Raw genomic sequence first — 24,048 nt, 5'->3', positions numbered from 1 at the left:
CCACGACTCTGGTGGGACTCGAAACCCACAACCTTTGAATGGCCTCATCTGGCAGTCTAGAAGTCCAAAGCGCTATCCATTGCGCCACAGAGCCCGTAGGCATGCCAGGCTGGGCCACTGAAGCCTTTTCTTACAGATTTGTGCCCGTCCAGCTCAGCTGAGTGGCACGCTGTGTGGGCAGAAAGACAGGTCCTCAGGTCTTTGCACAATTGAGGCACGGTTCAAAAACATAGAGTGTCGTCGGGATCTCCCATCCAACAGCGAGGCCAGAGAGAGCCACTGATGGAAAGGCACCGCTGGCATGCGAACTTAGGATCGCCTGTTTACAAGACAGGTGCTTTGACCAGCTAAGCCACGGCGCCTCCTTGGTGGGACCCGTTAGCCTAGGATGCTATCCTTCAAAAGCAGGTGAGAGGGTAGAGTTGCAAGGCAAACCGCCCGCTGTCCTCGAGCTTCTATGTGTCTCCATTCGCCATCCATTTTTTGGTAAAGCACGACGTTGGCTGTATTGTGGCGCGCAACCTGAGGCATTGCTGGGATTCGAACCCAGGCTGACCTTCCGGGTCTGTGGCCGTCCAACGGTAAGAGAGCGTGTGCTCTCTCTGCAGGAAGGACAGGCCCTCGGGTCTCTTCACAATTGCAGTGTCCAGTGTCGTTTGAAAGGCAGAGGCTCTGTAAGGGCCTCAGGTCCAAGGGAGGGCAAAAAGATCCAAGCTGCCATTTGCAATGCACCGCTGGGATTCGAACCCAGAATCTCCTGTTTACTAGACAGGCACTTTAACCAACTAAGCCACGGCGCCAACCTGCATGTTAGCTGTGGGGATGGCGGCTTAGATGATGCATGAATCAACACTTCGAACGTCCTGCTGCCTCCACTTGATGCAAGACAGTGATTGCCATACCTCACTGAATTGGTTCTTGGGCATGTTTTGGTACCTTTTAAATATGATTGGCATTTTTTTTAAATCAATTTACGCTGACAACAGGAGGCCTCCAAATGGTTTCTGCTGTCCGATTGCAACATTGCACATGATGGGCTTAACAAAATGGCAAAAAGCACGACTCGAGCTCCTCTGTGTCCCCATTTGCCGTCCGTTTTTTGGTAAACACAAGCTCGGCTGTATTGTGGCGCGCAACCAAAGGCATCACTGGGATTCGAACCCAGGATCGCCTGTTTACAAGACAGGCGTTTTGACCAGCTAAGCCATGGCGCCTCCTCGGTAGGACCCGTTAGCCTGGAATGCTATCTTTCAAAAGCAGGTGAGAGGGTAGTGTTGCAAGAGAAACCGCCCGCTGTCCTCGAGCTCCTCTGTGTCCCCATTCGCCGTCCGATTTTTGGTAAAGCACGACGTCGGCTGTATTGTGGCGCGCAACCAAAGGCATCGCTGGGATTCGAACACAGGAACTCCTGTTTACTAGACTAGCCGGGCAGCACGTTCGCCCTCCGGAAGGGCGACTCAGGTGATCCAGGCTTCCAGAGAAGAGGCCAGCTGTTGGCTGACCGGGCGCTGGACAGCTTTAAGGCGTTTGCCGACAACTGAGTCGGGCGGTTTTCAAACTTAACCACTCGCTGCCCTCGCTATCCCTGTTTGCGAGTCGCTTTCGGAAAACCTTGCGTTTGCTGGACTGGAACACCGCCCAAGGCACCGCTGGGATTTGAACCCAGGATCTCCTGTTTACGAGACAGGCACTTTAACCAACTAAGACACGGCGCGAAACCGAATGCAAGGCTGTCGGGAGGGTGACTCAGAGGGTCAAAACATTCAGAGGCAGGCCAGGTGCTGGTACGCTTAAAAGAGAATGTTGACAAATTTCTACTGCCTGAGGGCAACACTGCACAGTATGAGAGTTACCAGAAAGCCAATACTCTGGTGGGACTTGAACACACAACCTTTGAATGGCCTCATCTGGCAGTCTAGAAGTCCAATGCGCTATCCATTGCGCTACAGAGCCATACAGTGAACAAGCAGAGCCGCATGAAGGCTGACCTTCCGGGTCTGTGGCCGTCCAGCGGTAAGAGAGCGCGTGCTCTCTCTGCAGGAAGGACAGGCCCTCGGGTCTCTGCACAATTGCAGTGTCCAGTGTCGTTTGAAAGGCAGAGGCACTGTAAGGGCCTCAGGTCCAAGGGAGGGCAAAAAGATCCAAGCTGCCATTTGCAAGGCACCGCTGGGATTCGAACCCAGGATCTCCTGTTTACTAGACAGGCACTTTAACCAACTAAGCCACGGCGCCAACCGGCATGTTAAGCGTGGGGATGGCGGCTTAGACGATGCATGAATCAACACTTCGAACGTCCTGCTGCCTCCACTTGATGCAAGACAGTGATTGCCATACCTCACTGAATTGGTTCTTGGGCATGTTTTGCTACCTTTTAAATATGATTGACATTTTTTTAAAATCAATGTACGCTGAGAACAGGAGGCCTCCAAATGGTTTCTGCTGTCCGATTGCAACACTTCGCATGATGGGATTAACAAAATGGCAAAAAAAAAAAAAAAGCTGAGTTGGGGCTGTTTTCAAAGTTACCCACTCGCTATCCCTGTTTGCAGGTCGCTTTCGGAAAAGCTTGCGCTTGCTGGACCGGAAAACCGCCCAAGGCACCGCTGGGATTTGAACCCAGGATCTCCTGTTTACGAGACAGGCACTTTAACCAACTAAGCCATGGCGCCAAACCGCATGAAAGGCTGTCGGGAGGGTGACTCCAAGGGTCAAAACATCCAGAGGCTGGACAGGTGCTGATACGCTTAAAAGAGAATGTCTACAAAATTCTACTGCCTGAGGGCAACTCTGCACAGTATGAGAGTTACCAGAAAGCCGAAAGCCACGACTCTGGTGGGACTCGAAACCCACAACCTTTGAATGGCCTCATCTGGCAGTCTAGAAGTCCAAAGCGCTATCCATTGCGCCACAGAGCCCGTAGGCATGCCATGCTGGGCCACTGAGGCCTTTTCTTACAGATTTGTGCCCGTCCAGCTCGGCTGAGTGGCACGCTGTGTGGGCAGAAAGACAGGTCCTCAGGTCTTTGCACAATTGAGGCACGGTTCAAAAACATAGAGTGTCGTCGGGATCTCCCATCCAACAGCGAGGCCAGAGAGAGCCACTGATGGAAAGGCACCGCTGGCATGCGAACTTAGGATCGCCTGTTTACAAGACAGGTGCTTTGACCAGCTAAGCCACGGCGCCTCCTTGGTGGGACCCGTTAGCCTAGGATGCTATCCTTCAAAAGCAGGTGAGAGGGTAGAGTTGCAAGGCAAACCGCCCGCTGTCCTCGAGCTTCTATGTGTCTCCATTCGCCATCCATTTTTTGGTAAAGCACGGGTTGGCTGTATTGTGGCGCGCAACCTGAGGCATTGCTGGGATTCGAACCCAGGCTGACCTTCCGGGTCTGTGGCCGTCCAACGGTAAGAGAGCGTGTGCTCTCTCTGCAGGAAGGACAGGCCCTCGGGTCTCTTCACAATTGCAGTGTCCAGTGTCGTTTGAAAGGCAGAGGCTCTGTAAGGGCCTCAGGTCCAAGGGAGGGCAAAAAGATCCAAGCTGCCATTTGCAAGGCACCGCTGGGATTCGAACCCAGGATCTCCTGTTTACTAGACAGGCACTTTAACCAACTAAGCCACGGCGCCAACCTGCATGTTAACTGTGGGGATGGCGGCTTAAATGATGCATGAATCAACACTTCGAACGTCCTGCTGCCTCCACTTGATGCAAGACAGTGATTGCCATACCTCACTGAATTGGTTCTTGGGCATGTTTTGGTACCTTTTAAATATGATTGGCATTTTTTTTAAATCAATTTACGCTGAGAACAGGAGGCCTCCAAATGGTTTCTGCTGTCTGATTGCAACATTGCACATGATGGGCTTAACAAAATGGCAAAAAGCACGACTCGAGCTCCTCTGTGTCCCCATTTGCCGTCCGTTTTTTTGTAAACACAAGCTCGGCTGTATTGTGGCGCGCAACCAAAGGCATCGCTGGGATTCGAACGCAGGATCTCCTGTTTACTAGACTAGCCGGGCAGCACGTTCGCCCTCCGGGAGGGAGACTCAGACGATCCAGGCTTCCAGAGAATAGGCCAGGGGTTGGCTGACCGGGCGCTGGACAGCTTTAAGGCGTTTGCCGAAAACTGAGTCAGGGCGGTTTGCAAAATTAACCACTCGCTATCCCTGTTTGCAGGTCGCTTTCAGAAAAGCTTGCGCTTGCTGGACTGGAACACTGCCCAAGGCACTGCTGGGATTTGAACCCAGGATCTCCTGTTTACGAGACAGGCACTTTAACCAACTAAGCCACGGCGCCAAACCGCACGCAAGGCTGTCGGGAGGGTGACTCCAAGGGTCAAAACATCCAGAGGCTGGCCAGGTGCTGGTACGCTAAAAAGAGAATATCTACAAATTTCTACTGCCTGAGGGTAAGACTGCACAGTATGAGAGTTACCAGAAAGCCAAAAGCCACGACTCTGGTGGGACTCGAACCCACAACCTGTGAATGGCCTCATCCGGCAGGCTAGAAGTCCAATGCGCAATCCATTGCGCCACAGAGCCCGTCGGTATGCCAGGCTGGGCCACTGAGGCCTTTTCTGACAGATTTGTGCCCGTCCAGCTCGGCTGAGTGGCACGCTGTGTGGGCAGAAAGACAGGTCCTCAGGTCTTTGCACAATTGAGGCACGGTTCAAAAACATAGTGTCATCAGGATCTCCCATCCAACAGCGAGGCCAGAGACAGACACTGGTGGAAAGGCACCGCTGGGAAGCAAACCCAGGATCGCCTGTTTACAAGACAGGCGTTTTGACCAGCTAAGCCATGGCGCCTCCTCGGTGGGACCCGTTAGCCTGGGATGCTATCTTTCAAAAGCAGGTGAGAGGGTAGTGTTGCAAGAGAAACCGCCCGCTGTCCTCGAGCTCCTCTGTGTCCCCATTCGCCGTCCGATTTTTGGTAAAGCACGACGTCGGCTGTATTGTGGCGCGCAACCAAAGGCATCGCTGGGATTCGAACACAGGAACTCCTGTTTACTAGACTAGCCGGGCAGCACGTTCGCCCTCCGGAAGGGCGACTCAGGTGATCCAGGCTTCCAGAGAAGAGGCCAGCTGTTGGCTGACCGGGCGCTGGACAGCTTTAAGGCGTTTGCCGACAACTGAGTCGGGCGGTTTTCAAACTTAACCACTCGCTGCCCTCGCTATCCCTGTTTGCGAGTCGCTTTCGGAAAACCTTGCGCTTGCTGGACTGGAACGCCGCCCAAGGCACCGCTGGGATTTGAACCCAGGATCTCCTGTTTACGAGACAGGCACTTTAACCAACTAAGACACGGCGCGAAACCGCATGCAAGGCTGTCGGGAGGGTGACTCAGAGGGTCAAAACATTCAGAGGCAGGCCAGGTGCTGGTACGCTTAAAAGAGAATGTTGACAAATTTCTACTGCCTGAGGGCAACACTGCACAGTATGAGAGTTACCAGAAAGCCAATACTCTGGTGGGACTTGAACACGCAACCTTTGAATGGCCTCATATGGCAGTCTAGAAGTCCAATGCGCGATCCATTGCGCTATAGAGCCATACAGTGAATAAGCAGAGCCGCATGAAGGCTCACCTTCCGGGTCTGTGGCCGTCCAACGGTAAGAGAGCGTGTGCTCTCTCTGCAGGAAGGACAGGCCCTCGGGTCTCTGCACAATTGCAGTGTCCAGTGTCGTTTGAAAGGCAGAGGCACTGTAAGGGCCTCAGGTCCAAGGGAGGGCAAAAAGATCCAAGCTGCCATTTGCAAGACACCACTGGGATTCAAACCCAGGATCTCCTGTTTACTAGACAGGCGCTTTAACCAACTAAGCCACGGCGCCAACCCACATGTTAAGCGTGGGGATGGCGGCTTAGACGATGCATGAATCAACACTTCGAACGTCCTGCTGCCTCCACTTGATGCAAGACAGTGATTGCCATACCTCACTGAATTGGTTCTTGGGCATGTTTTGCTACCTTTTAAATATGATTGACATTTTTTTTAAATCAATGTACGCTGAGAACAGGAGGCCTCCAAATGATTTCTGCTGTCCGATTGCAACACTGCGCATGATGGGATTAACAAAATGGCAAAAAAAAAAAAGCTGAGTCGGGGCTGTTTGCAAAGTTACCCACTCGCTATCCCTGTTTGCAGGTCGCTTTCGGAAAAGCTTGCGCTTGCTGGACTGGAAAAAACCACCCAAGGCACCGCTGGGATTTGAACCCAGGATCTCCTGTTCACGAGACAGGCACTTTAACCAACTAAGCCACGGCGCCAAACCGCATGCGAGGCTGTCGGGAGGGTGACTCCAAGGGTCAAAACATCCAGAGGCTGGACAGGTGCTGATACGCTTAAAAGAGAATGTCTACAAAATTCTAGTGCCTGAGGGCAACTCTGCATAGTATGAGAGTTACCAGAAAGCCACAACTCTGGTGGGACTCGAAACCCACAACCTTCGAATGGCCTCAACTGGCAGTCTAGAAGTCCAATGTGCTATCCATTGCGCCACAGAGCCCGTAGGCATGCCAGGCTGGGCCACTGAGGCCTTTTCTTACAGATTTGTGCCCGTCCAGCTCGGCTGAGTGGCACGCTGTGTGGGCAGAAAGACAGGTCCTCAGGTCTTTGCACAATTGAGGCACGGTTCAAAAACATAGAGTGTCGTCGGGATCTCCCATCCAACAGCGAGGCCAGAGAGAGCCACTGATGGAAAGGCACCGCTGGCATGCGAACTTAGGATCGCCTGTTTACAAGACAGGCGCTTTGACCAGCTAAGCCACGGCGTCTCCTTGGTGGGACCCGTTAGCCTAGGATGCTATCCTGGGCTGTGGCCGTCCAACGGTAAGAGAGCGCGTGCTCTCTCTGCAGGAAGGACAGGCCCTCGGGTCTCTTCACAATTGCAGTGTCCAGTGTCGTTTGAAAGGCAGAGGCTCTGTAAGGGCCTCAGGTCCAAGGGAGGGCAAAAAGGTCCAAGCTGCCATTTGCAAGGCACCGCTGGGATTCGAACCCAGGATCTCCTGTTTACTAGATAGGCACTTTAACCAACTAAGCCACGGCGCCAACCCGCATGTCAATCGTGGGGATGGCGGCTTAGACGATGCATGAATCAACACTTTGAACGTCCTGCTGCCTCCACTTGATGCAAGACAGTGATTGCCATACCTCACTGAATTGGTTCTTGGGCATGTTTTGCTACCTTTTAAATATGATTGACATTTTTTTTTAATCAATTTACGCTGAGAACAGGAGGCCTCCAAATGGTTTATGCTGTCCGATTGCAACATTGCACATGATGGGCTTAACAAAATGGCAAAAAGCACGACTCGAGCTCCTCTGTGTCCCCATTTGCCGTCCGTTTTTTGGTAAACACAAGCTCGGCTGTATTGTGGCGCGCAACCAAAGGCATCGCTGGGATTCGAACGCAGGATCTCCTGTTTACTAGACTAGCCGGGCAGCACGTTCGCCCTCCGGGAGGGCGACTCAGACGATCCAGGCTTCCAGAGAATAGGCCAGGGGTTGGCTGACCGGGCGCTGGACAGCTTTAAGGCGTTTGCCGACAACTGAGTCGGGGCGGTTTTCAAAGTTAACCACTCGCTGCCCTCGCTATCCCTGTTTGCGAGTCGCTTTCGGAAAACCTTGCGTTTGCTGGACTGGAACACCACCCAAGGCACCGCTGGGATTTGAACCCAGGATCTCCTGTTTACGAGACAGGCACTTTAACCAACTAAGACACGGCGCGAAACCGCATGCAAGGCTGTCGGGAGGGTGACTCAGAGGGTCAAAACATTCAGAGGCAGGCCAGGTGCTGGTACGCTTAAAAGAGAATGTTGACAAATTTCTACTGCCTGAGGGTAAAAAGAAATGATTTCCAAATGAAACTACTTGAATAATTCACTCTTCAGTGAAACACTATATTTGTCTATTAATTAGACTAAATAAATTACAATATATGGTAAATTCAACCTTTAAACTGCATTCCAGTGAAAACCCCAGTCATACCTTACAGTAGCCTATCATTAAGAACATTAAGAGATCGAAATAAAGGGGAAAATAACGAATATAAACGAATAATACAAATATTACGTAAAAAAATAGGATCCGTTAATGGATAAGAATGTGGGATGCTTAAAATATTTTTTGTAGGGCTATTTTATTTGATGTACTTTGTAATATTTATTCATGATAAACTTTTGAATGCTGTCTACATTGGGCACAGACAGCATCGCCTATTGTTAATATAATAATCTAATATCGTATTAATTTATAGAATAATTAATACAGTCATTTGTTAACTCAAAATAAAATAGTAATAAACCTATCTAATCCTCGGTTACTATGGTCACGCAGGTTTGTTTATCTAGTAAACTCGTGGCATAAGGATGTCATTCCCACGAGTTAATATGACGTTTCCACGAGTTAATATCTCGTGGCCACAACATAAGGATGTCGTTACCTCGACAAAATGATCTCATGGCCACAACATAATATGACATTCCCACGAGTTAATATGACGTTCCCGCAAATTAATATCTCGTGGCCACGACATAATATCACGTTCCCACGAGTTTATATGTCGTGGCCACAACAAACATAAGTGAACCGAAGGTGTCCCCTGGCGGGCACCGTACAGTATAAATGTTTTGATGTCTGTTGCTTTTTGCCATTAAACTGGAGATAAATTTCATTTGTTTAAATCCTAGACCTGATGCAGCGGAAAGAGGAGAGTCAAGAACTGAATAAAAAGGAAGGTGAAAATCTGTATAAAAATTTTGATGCCATAGCTGAAGAAAAATGTTGGTTGTTTATCAACTAAAAATACTTCCACACCAACTAGAAGCCTCTCCTGCGATCAGTGTGGAAAGTGTTTCACTAGATATGGAAACCTTGAATGCCATATGAGAATTCACACTGAAGAGAAGCCTTACACATGCCAACAGTGTGGAAAGGGTTTCACTAGATATGCAAACCTTGAATACCATATGAGAATTCACAGTGGAAAGAAGCCTTTTGCATGCCAACAATGTGGAAAGAGTTTCACTGGAAAAGCAAGCCTTAACAGACACATGCGAATGCACTCCGGAGAGATGTTCACCTGCCAACAGTGTGGGAAAAGTTTCTTAGATAGGGGAAACCTTAGCAACCACATGAGCGTTCACACTACATAGAGACCTTTCACCTGCTCTCAGTGTGGAAAAAGTTTTGTTCAAAGACGAATACTTCAAGCACATATGAGAGTTCACAATGAAGAGAAGCCTCACGTATGTCTGCACTGTGGAAAGAGTTTTAAACAAAAAGTAACATGTACCACCCATTTGAGAATTCACACTGGAGAAAACCCATTCGTATGTGACCAGTGTGGAAAGGGCTTCAGACGTAAAGAACATGTAATGCTGCACATGAGAGTTCACACTATCCACAAACCAGACGGACCTCATATGTCAGTTGCAATTCCGATGGTAGCTTTCTTTTTTCTATTACAGAAGTAATATACTGTAGAAATCAATGTGTTCTGGTCATTATCCATTCCATTATCTATGATGACACTTTACTGTGAGTTTAAAAGAACCTGTTATTTCCAGTTTGATTAGAAATACCAATTCTGAGTGGTAGCATAAACATGCTATTTTGGTGTTGTTCCCCAGCCCCTTTCCAGAATAAAGTTATGCCTTTACAGATTTACATTTTGGATACTCTGCCAAAATAAATCATATATTTGATTTTGATTATCATGAGTCCATTTTTCATAAAATTTCTGTTTAATATCCTGCCAGTTCTCATAAGAACTGGACAAAGTTTTAAGGAGGCGCAGCAAAAAACAGTACTTTACTTTTCAAAATAGCCACTACTGTAATGGGTGGAGTCTTAATGTAAGCTATTGAATGTGATCAGCATGAGCATCAGCATTTAATTCTTCTAGAACAAAAGGTTCAAAATATTTAACCATATGAAAAGTGAATTTTTGAACTGGTGCTGGCCCCATAGGGTTGCTTAGCCCTGGATTATTTTACTGATGGAGCCACCTTCTGTAGATCTATAGATAGCCCAAGTTTAAGAGACGTTCTGTGAGAGTCACCTCACGTAGTCACTGTTTGGACCAAAAAAATGCCATGAAAGGCAGCTTGAATCTCGTCAATCCCACGATCCCACGGTCTTTACGAGGGGTGACTTTTTTGTGGAGGGCAAATTCAGACCTCATTATCTTTCATTATGTAACATAAATGCATAGATTCTGAAAGTTTAGATTGTAAGGTTTCAAAAGATACTACATGTGTCTATATTTGTGCAACAATATGTATAACATTTTCATAAAATGACGCAATTCCTATACCGGTACCAGTATTACAAGCTTAAAGGGATGGTTCGGAGTAGAATTGACTTTATTGCTATGCACTCCGAAGCCCATCTAAATACCCCATCCGAAGTTTTTTTTACCTTAGTCGAACATTTATGGAGATATTAGAGTTTTTCGAATTGCTTGTTACAGGAGTGAATGGTACATGTAATGTATCCCGTAAATTGCACCACTAAACGTGCAAGTAATCTTACCAAACTTGTACAGTAGTGTAAATAGGTTATGTTAGGGTGACCATATTCTGAGAATCCAAAAAGAGGACCCCCCCCCCCCGCGATTCAGCAAAGGTACGTGCTCAATAATGACAAAGCGCTTTTAGAAATCACACATTTATTTAAATTCTCTTTCTGTTTGAACTGAATCGTATATGAAAACCTTATTGCCCTGTAAAAAATATAATCTCTTTAAGTATTTTCTTTATACAGGACTAAAGCAAACATAAATAAATAATAGATAAAATGCTTAAATAAGAATTGCACTGTTAAATTTTTTTTTTTTTTTTTTTTTTTGCAATTTGTCTCTGAAACTACATTTGCATTTCGGCATGTTAGTGACACACAGCTCTTGCAGCGCAGATCCTCGTTTGTTTTGTTTTGACACTTGGGTCTTTCACGTCATCAGACAGGTACCCAGGGCTGGACTGGGGTTAAAATTCAGCCCTGGACAAGTTCAGCCCATCCGGCCCACAAGTTCCACATGAAAGTTTTCTTGGGTTCCCTGGTGAAAAAAAACCCTAGCTTAAACCAGCATGTGATGGGCTGGTTTTAGCTGGTCAGCAGGCTAGTTTTAGAAGGGTTTTGACCACTTTTCCAGCTTGGCCAGGCTGGTCTTCGCTGGTCAGGCTGGGAAACCACCAACTAAAAGACCAGCTAAAACCAGCTACTTCCAGCCTAAACTGGCCAACCAACCTAGGCTGGTTTAAGCTGTTTATTTCAGCAAGGTTATAGGGTCTTTAAATGGAGTACATGAATGAATAAAACAGAACATAAACAAATAATGATAAATACTGCGGAATTCAAATGCAACAAACTTAATTGCATTTTTGTCACAGAGAAATGCATGCAGTAAAGCATTGATTTTGAGCTAGAATGCAGGAAATTTGTTGCTAATAAATTATGTAATAAAAAAACATTCAGTAACAATAATCATCACCCTCATGTCGTTCCAAAACTGTATGGCTTACTTTCTTCTGTGGAACACAAAAGATATTTTGTAGAATGTAATCAAACATATTTGGTTACCCTTGATTTCTACTCTATAGACAAAAAGTTTTGAATTTCTCAAAGTATCTTCCTTGATGTTACACAGAAGAAAAAAAGTTCATACAGGATTAAAATTACATGATGTTGAGTAAATGATGGCAATTTTTATTTTTGGGTGAACTGTCCCTTTAAGAACTTTATTATGTAAAGTAAACAACTAATTTATATAAGACCCATATTTAATTGTTTAATCAGGCTCTTATTGAATTAACATTTTACTCCAATTAAAACGAATTACAACTAAACATTTAAAAGAAAGAAATTATTGCTTAGAATATTAATATTAGTAAGACGGTGGTCACAAGAAAACATTAGTTATATGGTTTTTAAAATAAATAGTAAAAATAAACTATGAAATTTGTAATAATTTTGTTTTGACAGTAATTATTTATTGGCGTTTTCCACTTTACTTTACATGCAGTGACAGTATCAAATGTCGTGGCTGTTTTCAGCCAGCCCAGCAGAACTTACAGAACCTTTAATGTTCTCATATCACATGACTGTATAACACAATTCTGTGTGTTATCTGAATGGATCAAGCAACTTACACTGTTTATCACTGTACATCGTGGCAGAAGCGCAGCGCGCCTTCGTCAGCACTGTGCGGGTGATTGATCCCACCGCTTCACACTTTTCGGCTATTTGCGGTTTTGAATGCGCTATAATTTAAAATAGCGGCTAATATGGGGGAAGTCTCCCTCGCTTCGGTGATCGGCCCACTGGGAATGTCCCGGTGCTCCCGATGGCCAGTACATCCCTGCAGGTACTTCAGAATAATGCCGGTGTGCTGTGGCTGCATTTAAAGTGTTGAATTAATGACGGTCAGTGAAATGACGTAATAAACACGAACATTTTATGATATTTTACAAAATCCCCCCGGACATAATTTTATAGCCAAAAAGGAGGACATGTCCAGGTAAAAGAGGACGTATGGTCACCCTAAGTAACGTCATTTCATATTTAAAATACAAAATGAGTAACTATTACAGAACATGTTACCAGTTTCTGATGCAGAACAGTTATTTGATGCATTCATGACGTCTAGACTGGACTATTGTAATGCACTTTGTGGCTGTCCTGCATCTTCAGTTTACAAGCTACAAGCTGGTGTTTCTGAAATATGATTATTTATTGCTTGTTGTAATGAACATTCACTGCTATTTACATTTGAATATCACACTTTTGATGATAGCAGAAAAATCACTTACAATTAAAACAAATGTAAAGTTAAAAACTGAAGTTTCATTGTTTGCTTCAAGCAAAATAAAGTTTTTTTTTTTTTTTTTGTGAGATACCGCTTTCATTGTTTTGAAATCAAAAATAGATATTGTGTTTAATGTTACACAAAATATTTTTTTTCTATAGAGCTGGACATTTTAATAAGGATCAAATGGGTGAGTCCAGCTTTGAGAATAAAAACCAACCTGTTTGTTCCTCAGTATCTTCATGTTTGACTCTGAATGTTTCTTCAATCTTCATGTCTTCACTCTCCTCTTTAATAAATGCCATCTTTATAATAGTGTGTCACATGGATCTCTGTTGTTTCTTCAGGAGTTTTTCTGTGTTTGTTCACTGTGTCCTGTTTAAGATGAGAATAATTAATAGAAAGACAAATCTATGCAAACTAGATCTCTATCTGCTTCTCAATCAGCTCCTAGTTCAGTAGTCAGTGCACTAGTTAGACAGTCAGAGAGTTAATAGACTAATTAATATATAAAAAGTAACACCAAAGGTTCATATTTAGATGATAATTTTAGGCTATTTTGATTTATATTTTTTATTCATTTATTTGTACATCATATCTAATATATTACACTCTCATGAAATCATTCTTGGTTGTGATTCGTTTGTTTGTTGATGTCGTTTGTAGTCCGCGTGCCGCTGAATCGAATCACTGAATCATTTCACAAATGATTTGATTCAAATGATTCGGATTCTCAGTTTCTCTGATCACTTCTTATCATCACACGATTGATTCATGATATAGGGAGCGAACTGAGACTAAAGGCTGTTACTAAAGGCTGACGTCTTCAGTAACACTGGATAAAGAATTTCAACGTTATATTTAATAAGGATGATTTATTTTACATAGCTTGTAAAAACGCTTTAAAAAGAAAACAATGTCCATTGGTTTAAAAACTTTAAAAGCACAACCCTTTCTTCAGGCGACTCACAAACGGGATGCACTTTTTTCCAGGGGTTTCAGTACAGCGTAATCGATATTGCGTCACCAGGCAGGCGTGGCCTATTTGAGAATTTGCATAGGTCACCGATCATGCGCAGTTAGGGAAAAGCAATTTGCTTCAAATACCTCCACTATTGCAGGGCTTTCGTGCACTTCATATTCATATACAGTATCATGAAATACCTGTCCACGAACGCAGAGGTTTCGTGCACTTCATAATTATATGCATACAGTGTCTTGAAATACCTGTCCACGATCGCAGGGGTTTCGTGCACTTCATAATTATATTCATATACAATATCTTGAAATACCTGTCCACGATCGCAGGGGTTTCGTGCACTTCATAATTATATGCATACAGTGTCTTGAAATACCTGTCCACGAACGCAGGGGTTTCGTGCACTTCATAATTATATGCATACAGTGTCTTGAAATACCTGTCCACGAACGCAGGGGTTTCGTGCACTTCATAATTATATGCATACAGTGTCTTGAAATACCTGTCCACCAACGCAGGGGTTTCGTGCACTTCATAATTATATGCATACAGTGTCTTGAAATACCTGTCCACGAACGCAGGGGTTTCGTGCACTTCAATTATATGCATACAGTGTCTTGAAATACCTGTCCACGAACGCAGGGGTTTCATGCACTTCATAATTATATGCATACAGTGTCTTGAAATACCTGTCCACGAACGCAGGGGTTTCGTGCACTTCATAATTATATTCATATACAATATCTTGAAATACCTGTCCACGATCGCAAGGGTTTCGTGCACTTCATAATTATATGCATACAGTGTCTTGAAATACCTGTCCACGAACGCAGGGGTTTCGTGCACTTCATAATTATATTCATATACAATATCTTGAAATACCTGTCCACGATCGCAGGGGTTTCGTGCACTTCATAATTATATGCATACAGTGTCTTGAAATACCTGTCCACGAACGCAGGGGTTTCGTGCACTTCATAATTATATGCATACAGTGTCTTGAAATACCTGTCCACGATCGCAGGGGTTTAGTGCACTTCATAATTATATGCATACAGTGTCTTGAAATACCTGTCCACGTTCGCAGGGGTTTCGTGCACTTCATAATTATATTCATATAATATCTTGAAATACCTGTCCAAGATCGCAGGGGTTTCGTGCACTTCATAATTATATGCATACAGTGTCTTGAAATACCTGTCCACGAACGCAGGGGTTTCGTGCACTTCATAATTATATTCATATACAATATCTTGAAATACCTGTCCACGATCGCAGGGGTTTCGTGCACTTCATAATTATATGCATACAGTGTCTTGAAATACCTGTCCACGAACGCAGGGGTTTCGTGCACTTCATAATTATATGCATACAGTGTCTTGAAATACCTGTCCACGAACGCAGGGGTTTCGTGCACTTCATAATTATATTCATATACAATATCTTGAAATACCTGTCCACGATCGCAGGGGTTTCGTGCACTTCATAATTATATTCATATACAATATCTTGAAATACCTGTCCAAGATCGCAGGGTTTTCGTGCACTTCATAATTATATTCATATAACGTTACAGTATTTTGAAATACCTGTCCACAATCACAGGGGTTCCGTGCCCTTCATAATTATATTCATATAACATTACAGTGTCTTGAAATAACGTTACCTGGCCACGATACCGTTGTAAACCATGATTTATTTTCGTAAATAGACGCTACACGTTTTACATTTCTATAACGGCTGTTTATTTGTTTTCGAAAATCGTTTAAATTTAAGATTTTAAAACATAAAAATAACCTGTATGACTGTGTTGTCCTTCATTATCCATCAGTGCTGATCCTAGGTTTTGAAATGCCCGCGCAAAAAAACTGACTTACTGCGCATGATCGGTGACCTCTCTTAATAATTTTTTTTTAGAAAGGGGCGTTTTCCCAACGCCCCCAGGGACGCCCATTTTACGTCGTGGTAATGAAACCCCTGGAATTTAGTGAGTCCCACTCACAAACAGATGAGGAGCGCGGCGCATCTTCATGACGTCACATCACCAGAGCAAAATAAAAGTCCCATTGGTGCACTGCTCTCTAGAATCACAAATATATCATAGAAATGTTGTATATAGAATAGAATTTCGTACTCATGTGATGATGCTTTTCTAAAGTTAATAACATTTGTAAATCTATTAATAATATTCTTTATTAATGTTCATTTACAAGACTATGCTTTTTGTTTATATACCTTGCCATTAAATTCACATTAAACCAGTCAATGCTGCTGTGTAACGTTTACCAAGGTTGTGTGATGGCAAATTTAAAAGGAATATAGTCCATTGATTATGACCTTTTCAGTTTCGTTAATTGGCAAAAACATATTCAGCTGTTACTCCTTATCTTCTTTTGTTAACATTGAAAAGTTTGGCTAATAAATACAAGACACAATAAACAGTTTATTAGAAACTTTAACTAGAAGTCCATCCATCAGGAAAAAAAAAATCAAATATTTCATGTTGTATTAGTGTTATGATTTTAGTGAAGTTAGACGTTTTGAAAACAAAATACCTTTAATACACCTGCAGGAAAATGAAGATCATGAGACTCTTGTTTGAGCTGGTCCTGTGTGTCGCTGCGGTCATCCAGACTGACTAAAACACTCAATCACTGGAGTTTAATTCAGATTTCAGGAGGCCGTTGTTACAGATGAAGACAAAGCTCTGAGATCACAAACTTAAACACAGTATTCAAGGGATGTGATCAGTTCGTTTTAAATGAATATATTTCTCTTTAGGAGTGTGTGAATATGAATGTGAAATGATGCTAAGTGTCATCTTTTGTCTTTATTGGCTGTTGATGTTTCTGCCTCATTTCTTTAATTAGTGTCTTTGTTTCTGATCAATATCTGAGTTAAATATGAATGCAGGCTGAAGGTGAGTCTTTTCCTGATCTCTGTGATAATGAGTCTATAGTTCTGCTTATTGGATTAGAGTGACTGTAAATCTGGACAAATCCCTGTAACTGCTTACATCCTTTGCATAGTTTATCTTCTAATGACGATCCTGAAATCTGTCTAAAACTCCAGTGATTGAGTGTTTTAGTCAGTCCGGATGACTGCAGCGACACACAGAAACATCTCAATCAAGAGTCTCCTGATCTTCTCTTCTGAGTTTACTACAGGTCTAATCTGGATGTTGCAGGTATTTTGGTGTTTTGGTTTCAAAACTTGTAACTTCACTAAAATCATAACACTGATAGTAGGCTACACAATTATACTTTTAAATGAATGCACTTCTAGAGATTGAGTTTCTAGTAAAGCAGGTATTGTATCTTGTATTTATAAACTGAACTGTTCGCTGTTAAAAGGGAAGATGAGGAGTAACAGTTAAAAATGTTGATATGGTTTTTGCCAATTAAAGATGCAGAAAAGGTCATAATCAAGTTTAATAAAGGAATGGCAGAGAGGATGGGAAAAGGAAATCAAGGGTAGACACATTTTTCAAATGTTTTTGTACTTGTCCATCCTGTAGGGACTCAGTTAAACTAGATTGAGGTTGGGGCATTGTGGGTTAAATACTTTTTTGTATATTGTAGGAAAGCATATTATTCTCTTTTTTTCTCCTTTAATATTCACTGACAAAGACTGTTGATGCTGATCAAATACCATGATGTGAGTCTTAATTTGAAGTCATTTTCATTTATTTGCGCAAATCGGCTTTTTTAAAGAAAAGAAAAAAGAAAAAATAGCGCATCTTGTAGACAAACAAAGTCATTTCCCCGTAATATTTTCCCTCCTTTCGGCGCTTCACACTCCAGTCCAGCGGGTGGCACTAACACACACACTTCTGTTTGACAAACACCATTAAACCTAAGAAGAAGAAGATTAGTTTCACTGCTCTCTGTTGTTTTGTTTGGATTCTGTTTTAGTTCAGTCTGTGAGAAATGAAGTTTCTGTAAACAGAAAAATACAGTTTTTGAATCCAGTCAGTAAATATCTGTAATATTCTCATCTTCACAGCTGTGTCTAGGTTTGGAAGCAAGCAGGAATATCTGGAGAAGTATCTGCTGAACTGAGATCTGCTGCTGTGAAGATGGAGTTTGTTAAAGTGGAGAGTGAGGAGAACACGAGTGAACTAGAAACCTGGAGAATAAAACAAGAGGAACCTGAACATTTGAGAATAAAACAAGAGGAGCCAGAACCTTTGAGAATAAAACAGGAGGAACCAGAACCTTTGAGAATAAAACAGGAGGAACAAGGAGGTTGGTGTTTAATCTTCATTCATCTTTAATGACTGTTTGTGGTACATTATTTGAAAGTTATATTAATACTGAGTTTCAAGCTGCTTTAGATTTAGTTAATTGTAATAGAAACAATCTTTAAAGCAGATCAGTCTGTTAACCCAGGTGAAAAAAATATATACTTAAATGCAATTAAAATACACTTAAATACCCGCAAATACATTTTTAGTACATTGTTTTTTTTGTGTGTTAAATAAAAGTTTGATGGTTATACACTATAAATTTACTAAATAAAAGTATGTTTATACTTCAGTAGGACTTTAGTACACTTGACAAAAGTATACTAAATACCAGTAATACTTAAATAATTTTTTAGTGTACTACAATAAAGTACACTACAGAAAAAACATCCAAAAGAGTTTTATTAGTGTGTTTTTCAAAAGTGTGCTTTAAATGCTTTAAACATTAGTTGATTTTTAGTACACTGTTTACATACTAATCTTGAGTTTAAAATAAGTTAATATATAAAAAATCTATTAGTAATGTATTGTAGTAGAAGTACATTTTCCCAAAAGTTGTACTTATGTACACTTAATATGAATGCATTATTATCACTAACACTTAAATTGATTTTGAGTGTGGTAATTTTAAGTTTACATTAAATTGATTTTATTAAAAATCTATTAGTAATGTACTGTAGTAGAAGTACATTTTCCCAAAAGTTGTACTTAATTACACTTAATGTGAATGCATTATTAGCACTAACACTTACATTGATTTTGAGTGTGGTAATTTTAAGTTTACATTAAATTGATTTTATTAAAAATCTATTAGTAATGTATTGTAGTAGAAGTACATTTTCCCAAAAGTTGTACTTAAGTACACTTAATGTGAATGCATTATTATCACTAACACTTAAATTGATTTTGAGTGTGGTAATTTTAAGTTTACATTAAATTGATTTTATTAAAAATCTATTTGTAATGTATTGTAGTAGAAGTACATTTTCCCAAAAGTTGTACTTAAGTACACTTAATATGAATGCATTATTAGAACTAACACTTAAACTGATTTTGAGTGTGGTAATTCTCCAAGGTAAAAAAAAAGTGCACTAAAATACACTTTATTTAAGTATACTTAGTACACTTTTCAGTAATGTACTAAAAGTGCTCTATTTTCGCACACTAATTTTGTACTTATTGTACTAAAAAATAGTATTAAGTATATGTTAAGATAAACTTAATACCATCTAAGTGTACTCAACTGTGCTATTTTGAGACACCATGAAATTGAACTAAAATGTGCTTTTAACATACTATATCTGTATTTAAAAAAATATATTTAGTTACAACTAGAAATACACTTGAACCCTACTTTTGAACATTTATAAATATATTTATGACTAATTTAAAGTATAGCAATAATATATTAAAAGAATATACAAAGTGTGAAAAAAGTGTGCTAAAATACAATTTAAGTACACTTAGTGCACTTCCCTAATGTACTTAAAGTGCTTTATTTTCGGGCACTGGTTTTGTACTCTATATACTAAAAGTTATTCTTAAGTATATGTTAAGATAAACTTAAGATCATCTAAGTGTGCTCAACTGTGCTATTTTGAGACACCATGAAGATGAACTAAAATGTGCTTTTAACATACTATCTCAGCATTTCCAAAAAATTTATTTTGTTACCACTTCTAATAGGATTGAAACATATTTCATAAACCTTTAAATATACTAATTATACATAAAAAATAAACTTACTGATTATTTTAAATACATGAATAATATATAACAAATGTATACAAAGTGTATTTATAATGTATTGCCCAGATATTTTTATTACAAAAAAATACACTTGTTGATTATTAAAAATACATGAATAATATATAATAAATGTATACAAAGCATATTTATAATGTATTGCCCACATATGTTTAATAATAAAAAATACACTTCTTAATTATTTAAAATACATGAATAATATATGATAAATGTATACAAAGTGTATGTCACGCCCTTGGACTGTTTGTCTTGGTTTTTCCCAGTGTTTTCCCCATTGGACTGTCTGTTTGGTTTCTCCCATGCCCTTTTTTGGTCTTCCTGTTCATTAGTGTGATCCCCTCCACCTGTTGTTGTAATTATCTCCCCTTTATAAGTTTGTTTGATTTCCTTGTTTCTTTGTCCGGCTACAAGCGTTACACCTATGTTCCTTCGTTGTGTGCGCGTCTTCTCCCGCCATTCCTGTCTATTGTTACTCTGCCTGAGGATTTATTGAAGACTTTTTATTGAAGACGTTATTTTTTGCTTTCCTACACGTTTCGTGACAACGTATTTATAATGTATTGCCCATACATTTTTATTCGTTATAATACACTTATTAATTAATTAAAATATATCAATTATATATAATAAATTTATTCAAAGCGTAATTATAATGTCTTGCCCACATATTTTTATTAATAAAAAATACATTATAAATACGCTATGTATACATTTATTATATGGGTGATTCTCACGAAATATTGGTTATAAAAATTTCAAGCATTAAATTTTAAAAATGCTTGAATTAACTTTTTTTTTTTTCAGACATTAGCAACAAAGACTGGAGTATTTGTGAACATTAATTTAAAGACTTTTACTTACCATTTAACACCTTTTTAAACATAATTTCCATAGTAAGTCCTAAAAAATCTCATTACCGCAACAGTCTGAAAAAATCATCACTGTTAGAAAAGCAAGTACATTTTCACATTTTTAAAAATGGATTATTAATGGTCATGCACAACTACTTAACATTTTAAAATATTTTTTTATTTTGATGATTTCTCTCATTACCGCAACACCTTCCACAATTTACAACAATTTTTTTTAATATTCCAATGAAACCCAACGTTTTTTTTTAAATGATGTGACAAACCTGAAAGAACGTCATTTTTAGATTCTGCACATGCATTTAAAATGAAAGTACTGTTTTTCTACTAATTAAATTGACATCTAATGAACATCTGATGCGGTAATGATACATAGGTTTCGGAAATGAGATTAATTATTTCGGTAATGATAATAAGTATACTAGTCAAAGATTTATACTATATCATGCATTCAAGTTCAAAACAGTTTTGCGCTGTGCTTCAAAAATACAAAAAAATATATAAATAAAAAATGAAGAAAAACAAAACAGGAATAAACAGTGCAACATATTTTATTATGTACCTAAAAAACTTTAACAATTTTATCATGGCACTAAAAAAATAACTGACCAACAAGGACAAATACCACATTCTGATTTGTCAGAACTTGTCACATGTATTTAAATTCATTGTATTTTAATTTTAAAGTAATGCTACACAACAAGAACAGAAGTGTAGTTTCCACACAACTGAAACATCAAATACACCATAAAAGAATATTAATTAATTGACAAGGTATTGAATTAATTGGCTGTAGTGTAAGCAGGACATTTCAATAGAAGAAAGTTAACTGCACTTAAGGAGTTTAAATGACACTTGGCTTCACTGTGTTGGGATCATCTTGGAGGTAGCATGCAAATAAACATTGTATTGTTCTACACACATTTGTTTGTGTACTTTGCCCAGATCTCAGGCAACACACAAAAGTGTCGAGCTGAGGATGTGGCAGGTTGTGGTTCTGGAATGATGGCCTTAATGTCATCAAAGTAGTACCAGACTTTTTCTCCCTCGTATCTTATGGATGGTATGAAAAATTTGTTTGGTCCAGCACAACTCATTGTGTCAACTTCATACTGACCATTTACAATCTAGAGAGTAAATATAAATAAATGTAAAGATTCATAAACAACAACAGATCCATAGCACCAAATACTTCTTCATACTGTACCTGCGTGATGGTGCCAGGGAACAGTTCTCCATCATACTGTACAAGGACCCACTTTCCCACTTCCAAAACTGACTCAGCGTTCTCCTTTTCTGACTCCACATTGTCTCGGAAGTCAAACTCCTTCGGACTGAAACATCCACAGGCAAAATCACAAAAGCAGGAGACTTCTCTGGTGTAGATAACGCTTGGTTTTGTAGATGTCAGCTTATAAAGAAAAGAATACAAATTTTATATTGAATTAAAGATATTAAATATTAAAGATATTAAAGACAGATATACTGATATCAAATAACAGATACTTAAAATTTTTTAATCATAAACCTCTCTCTTTTTCTCTCTTTTTAGTTGGGTTCATACTTACACTTAAACAGTAATTACATTTCAGTAATCGGTTTATTTTAGTTTTATCTCTTTATTTACAGCTTTAAGAATATTTCAACATTTAACTCAACGTTAAAAAAAAAAAAATTCTCATTATAGGTATAGTTACTTTAGCCTTTTGGATTGAGTTGGAAAATGTTTCCTCAATGTTTTTACTCACCTGATGCATTCTCATTGTCCCAGGTACTGTCTTCAGGTCGGGTGTTATTAATTCGGCACTAGTTTTGACATCTTCCTCCTTAATTCTAAAGAGCCTTACAGATGAATTGAGATTTAGCTGCTCAAAAAGAGTGTCAGCATCTGGTATGCTGGTACCATAGGACACAATTCTGTCAGCCAGGTTTTTCAAGGCACCACCCACTCCATCAGGAGCACCCTTTCCATGGGATGCCTCTGTGAAGTTCCATGTAACATAGTTAAATCCTCTCATGAATGGCACTGTTGAGGCTAGATAAAAGTTGGTTTTGTTCCAGTATTGAGATGTGGGCCCATCTGAAATGAAGTGGATGTTCCTTGCATTTGGATGCTCCTCTCGTATGCTCCTCAGTACCGGGTCAAGGTGAGCCCATGTGGCTATGGCATTGTGCTGAAGACAGTCTGAGAGTGATGCAAAAGACTTCACCTTCCCCCCACTGAGATAAATAACTCCAGTATGGAGGGTAACCTGCTGGTTGCCACCTCCAAAGTGAGTTTCTTTAATTTCTCTGCTATATTTACAAGCATAGTTCTCACTGTAGTCAACATGAACTACTACTTCATTCTGGGTTAGGGACTCTCTTAATTTCCTCATTCTTTCAAACTGATGCTTGATGTTGTAAATATGTTTTGAGAAGTTTGAGAGATGATCCTGTGTCAGTTCTACAAGCTTTTCGATGGAGGTATGTCTCTTCTCAAGAAAAACATTTCTCACTTCCTTCTCTTCTGTGCGCCCATCTGTACCCTTTTTTGGTACTGATTTTGTAACCCACTCTTCCCATATTATGATGTTTTCTTTCTGTGAAGGATCCATTGTTGTGGGAAATTTCTTATTCTTGCAATTGCTGCATGTCCTGTACATGCAAGACATATCATTGTCAGTACACACACTAGGCTGCACAACATCCCTTGGAGAGGATGTGGCTATGATTCCTAGCTGATGCAGCTTTTTTATCTTCAGGCCAAAACTTCATGTGTTTTACAAGCACATGTTTCTCTATCTTTTATTCTACGGTGGACAATCCAAAATGGCTTAAGTTTGCAGAACCGAGACATGGAAAGTGTATGCCTGGGATTCTCAGACTGAAATCTTTTATGAAGATTTGCCATGTTGTCTGTCAAGGCTCTTTTGCGAAATATCTGGCCATTTTTTCAGTCGAAACTTCATCTTGGTGAAAGAAGTGGCTAACAATTCTGATAATACAACATACAAAAAGGTTTTTATAATGCATTATGCATTCATTATAGTATTTTATCATGTATTATAAATATGGGTTTCAAAGAAAGTGGTACTGAATTTTTTATGAACAGATCAAACAAGGCTGATGCAGAAACAGTAGTGTTAACTAAAGTCATGGTGGTGCGGCTGAAATAGTACAATGCTATTACATCTTTAGTTTGAGTTTGTATTTTGGGAGAGAAATTCAAAAACTTTTTAACGACTTTTAAGTATTCCATACAACTATTTCCAGCCCATTAATAATCCAGTAAAAAAAAAAAAAACTATATATATATATATATATATATATATATATATATATATATATATATATATATATATATATATATATATATATAAAATACACTCAGTACCACTATAACCAGTAGAT

General features: G+C 40.3%; 1 protein-coding gene and 15 non-coding genes across 16 annotated transcripts in view; 1 reads left to right on the top strand and 15 right to left on the bottom strand.

The window, feature by feature from the left end:
- Positions 1-3: 3 nt before the first annotated feature.
- Positions 4-94, bottom strand: trnar-ucu (transfer RNA arginine (anticodon UCU)). Its single transcript is given in 2 exon segments — positions 4-40; positions 58-94. It is a non-coding gene; the product is annotated as a tRNA-Arg (tRNA).
- A 628-nt stretch (positions 95-722) lies between these two features.
- Positions 723-800, bottom strand: trnat-agu (transfer RNA threonine (anticodon AGU)). Its single transcript has one exon. It is a non-coding gene; the product is annotated as a tRNA-Thr (tRNA).
- Positions 801-1,140: 340 nt separating this feature from the next.
- Positions 1,141-1,214, bottom strand: trnat-ugu (transfer RNA threonine (anticodon UGU)). The gene has a single exon. It is a non-coding gene; the product is annotated as a tRNA-Thr (tRNA).
- A 427-nt stretch (positions 1,215-1,641) lies between these two features.
- Positions 1,642-1,715, bottom strand: trnat-cgu (transfer RNA threonine (anticodon CGU)). Its single transcript has one exon. It is a non-coding gene; the product is annotated as a tRNA-Thr (tRNA).
- A 443-nt stretch (positions 1,716-2,158) lies between these two features.
- trnat-agu (transfer RNA threonine (anticodon AGU)) lies at positions 2,159-2,232 on the bottom strand. The gene has a single exon. It is a non-coding gene; the product is annotated as a tRNA-Thr (tRNA).
- Positions 2,233-2,595: 363 nt separating this feature from the next.
- On the bottom strand, positions 2,596-2,669 carry trnat-cgu (transfer RNA threonine (anticodon CGU)). Its single transcript has one exon. It is a non-coding gene; the product is annotated as a tRNA-Thr (tRNA).
- Positions 2,670-2,824: 155 nt separating this feature from the next.
- Positions 2,825-2,915, bottom strand: trnar-ucu (transfer RNA arginine (anticodon UCU)). The gene is given in 2 exon segments: positions 2,825-2,861; positions 2,879-2,915. It is a non-coding gene; the product is annotated as a tRNA-Arg (tRNA).
- A 631-nt stretch (positions 2,916-3,546) lies between these two features.
- trnat-agu (transfer RNA threonine (anticodon AGU)) lies at positions 3,547-3,620 on the bottom strand. Its single transcript has one exon. It is a non-coding gene; the product is annotated as a tRNA-Thr (tRNA).
- A 596-nt stretch (positions 3,621-4,216) lies between these two features.
- trnat-cgu (transfer RNA threonine (anticodon CGU)) lies at positions 4,217-4,290 on the bottom strand. Its single transcript has one exon. It is a non-coding gene; the product is annotated as a tRNA-Thr (tRNA).
- A 155-nt stretch (positions 4,291-4,445) lies between these two features.
- Positions 4,446-4,535, bottom strand: trnar-ucu (transfer RNA arginine (anticodon UCU)). Its single transcript is given in 2 exon segments — positions 4,446-4,481; positions 4,499-4,535. It is a non-coding gene; the product is annotated as a tRNA-Arg (tRNA).
- Positions 4,536-5,228: 693 nt separating this feature from the next.
- On the bottom strand, positions 5,229-5,302 carry trnat-cgu (transfer RNA threonine (anticodon CGU)). Its single transcript has one exon. It is a non-coding gene; the product is annotated as a tRNA-Thr (tRNA).
- A 443-nt stretch (positions 5,303-5,745) lies between these two features.
- Positions 5,746-5,819, bottom strand: trnat-agu (transfer RNA threonine (anticodon AGU)). Its single transcript has one exon. It is a non-coding gene; the product is annotated as a tRNA-Thr (tRNA).
- A 362-nt stretch (positions 5,820-6,181) lies between these two features.
- trnat-cgu (transfer RNA threonine (anticodon CGU)) lies at positions 6,182-6,255 on the bottom strand. The gene has a single exon. It is a non-coding gene; the product is annotated as a tRNA-Thr (tRNA).
- Positions 6,256-6,962: 707 nt separating this feature from the next.
- trnat-agu (transfer RNA threonine (anticodon AGU)) lies at positions 6,963-7,036 on the bottom strand. The gene has a single exon. It is a non-coding gene; the product is annotated as a tRNA-Thr (tRNA).
- Positions 7,037-7,641: 605 nt separating this feature from the next.
- On the bottom strand, positions 7,642-7,715 carry trnat-cgu (transfer RNA threonine (anticodon CGU)). The gene has a single exon. It is a non-coding gene; the product is annotated as a tRNA-Thr (tRNA).
- Positions 7,716-17,652: 9,937 nt separating this feature from the next.
- The window catches only part of LOC141339512 (uncharacterized), an 18,324-nt gene continuing 11,928 nt past the window's right edge, over positions 17,653-24,048 (top strand). Inside the window, exon 1 of the mRNA XM_073844963.1 lies at positions 17,653-18,020. Coding sequence (XP_073701064.1) covers positions 17,852-18,020 — 169 coding nt within the window. The 5' untranslated portion in view covers positions 17,653-17,851. The remainder of the gene's footprint in view (positions 18,021-24,048) is intronic.

Source organism: Garra rufa, chromosome 1 (genome assembly GCF_049309525.1).
Source record: "Garra rufa chromosome 1, GarRuf1.0, whole genome shotgun sequence".
Classification (NCBI taxonomy): domain Eukaryota; kingdom Metazoa; phylum Chordata; class Actinopteri; order Cypriniformes; family Cyprinidae; genus Garra; species Garra rufa.
Note: the sequence above shows the minus strand (reverse complement) of the source record. Positions and strands in the feature narration are given on the sequence as shown.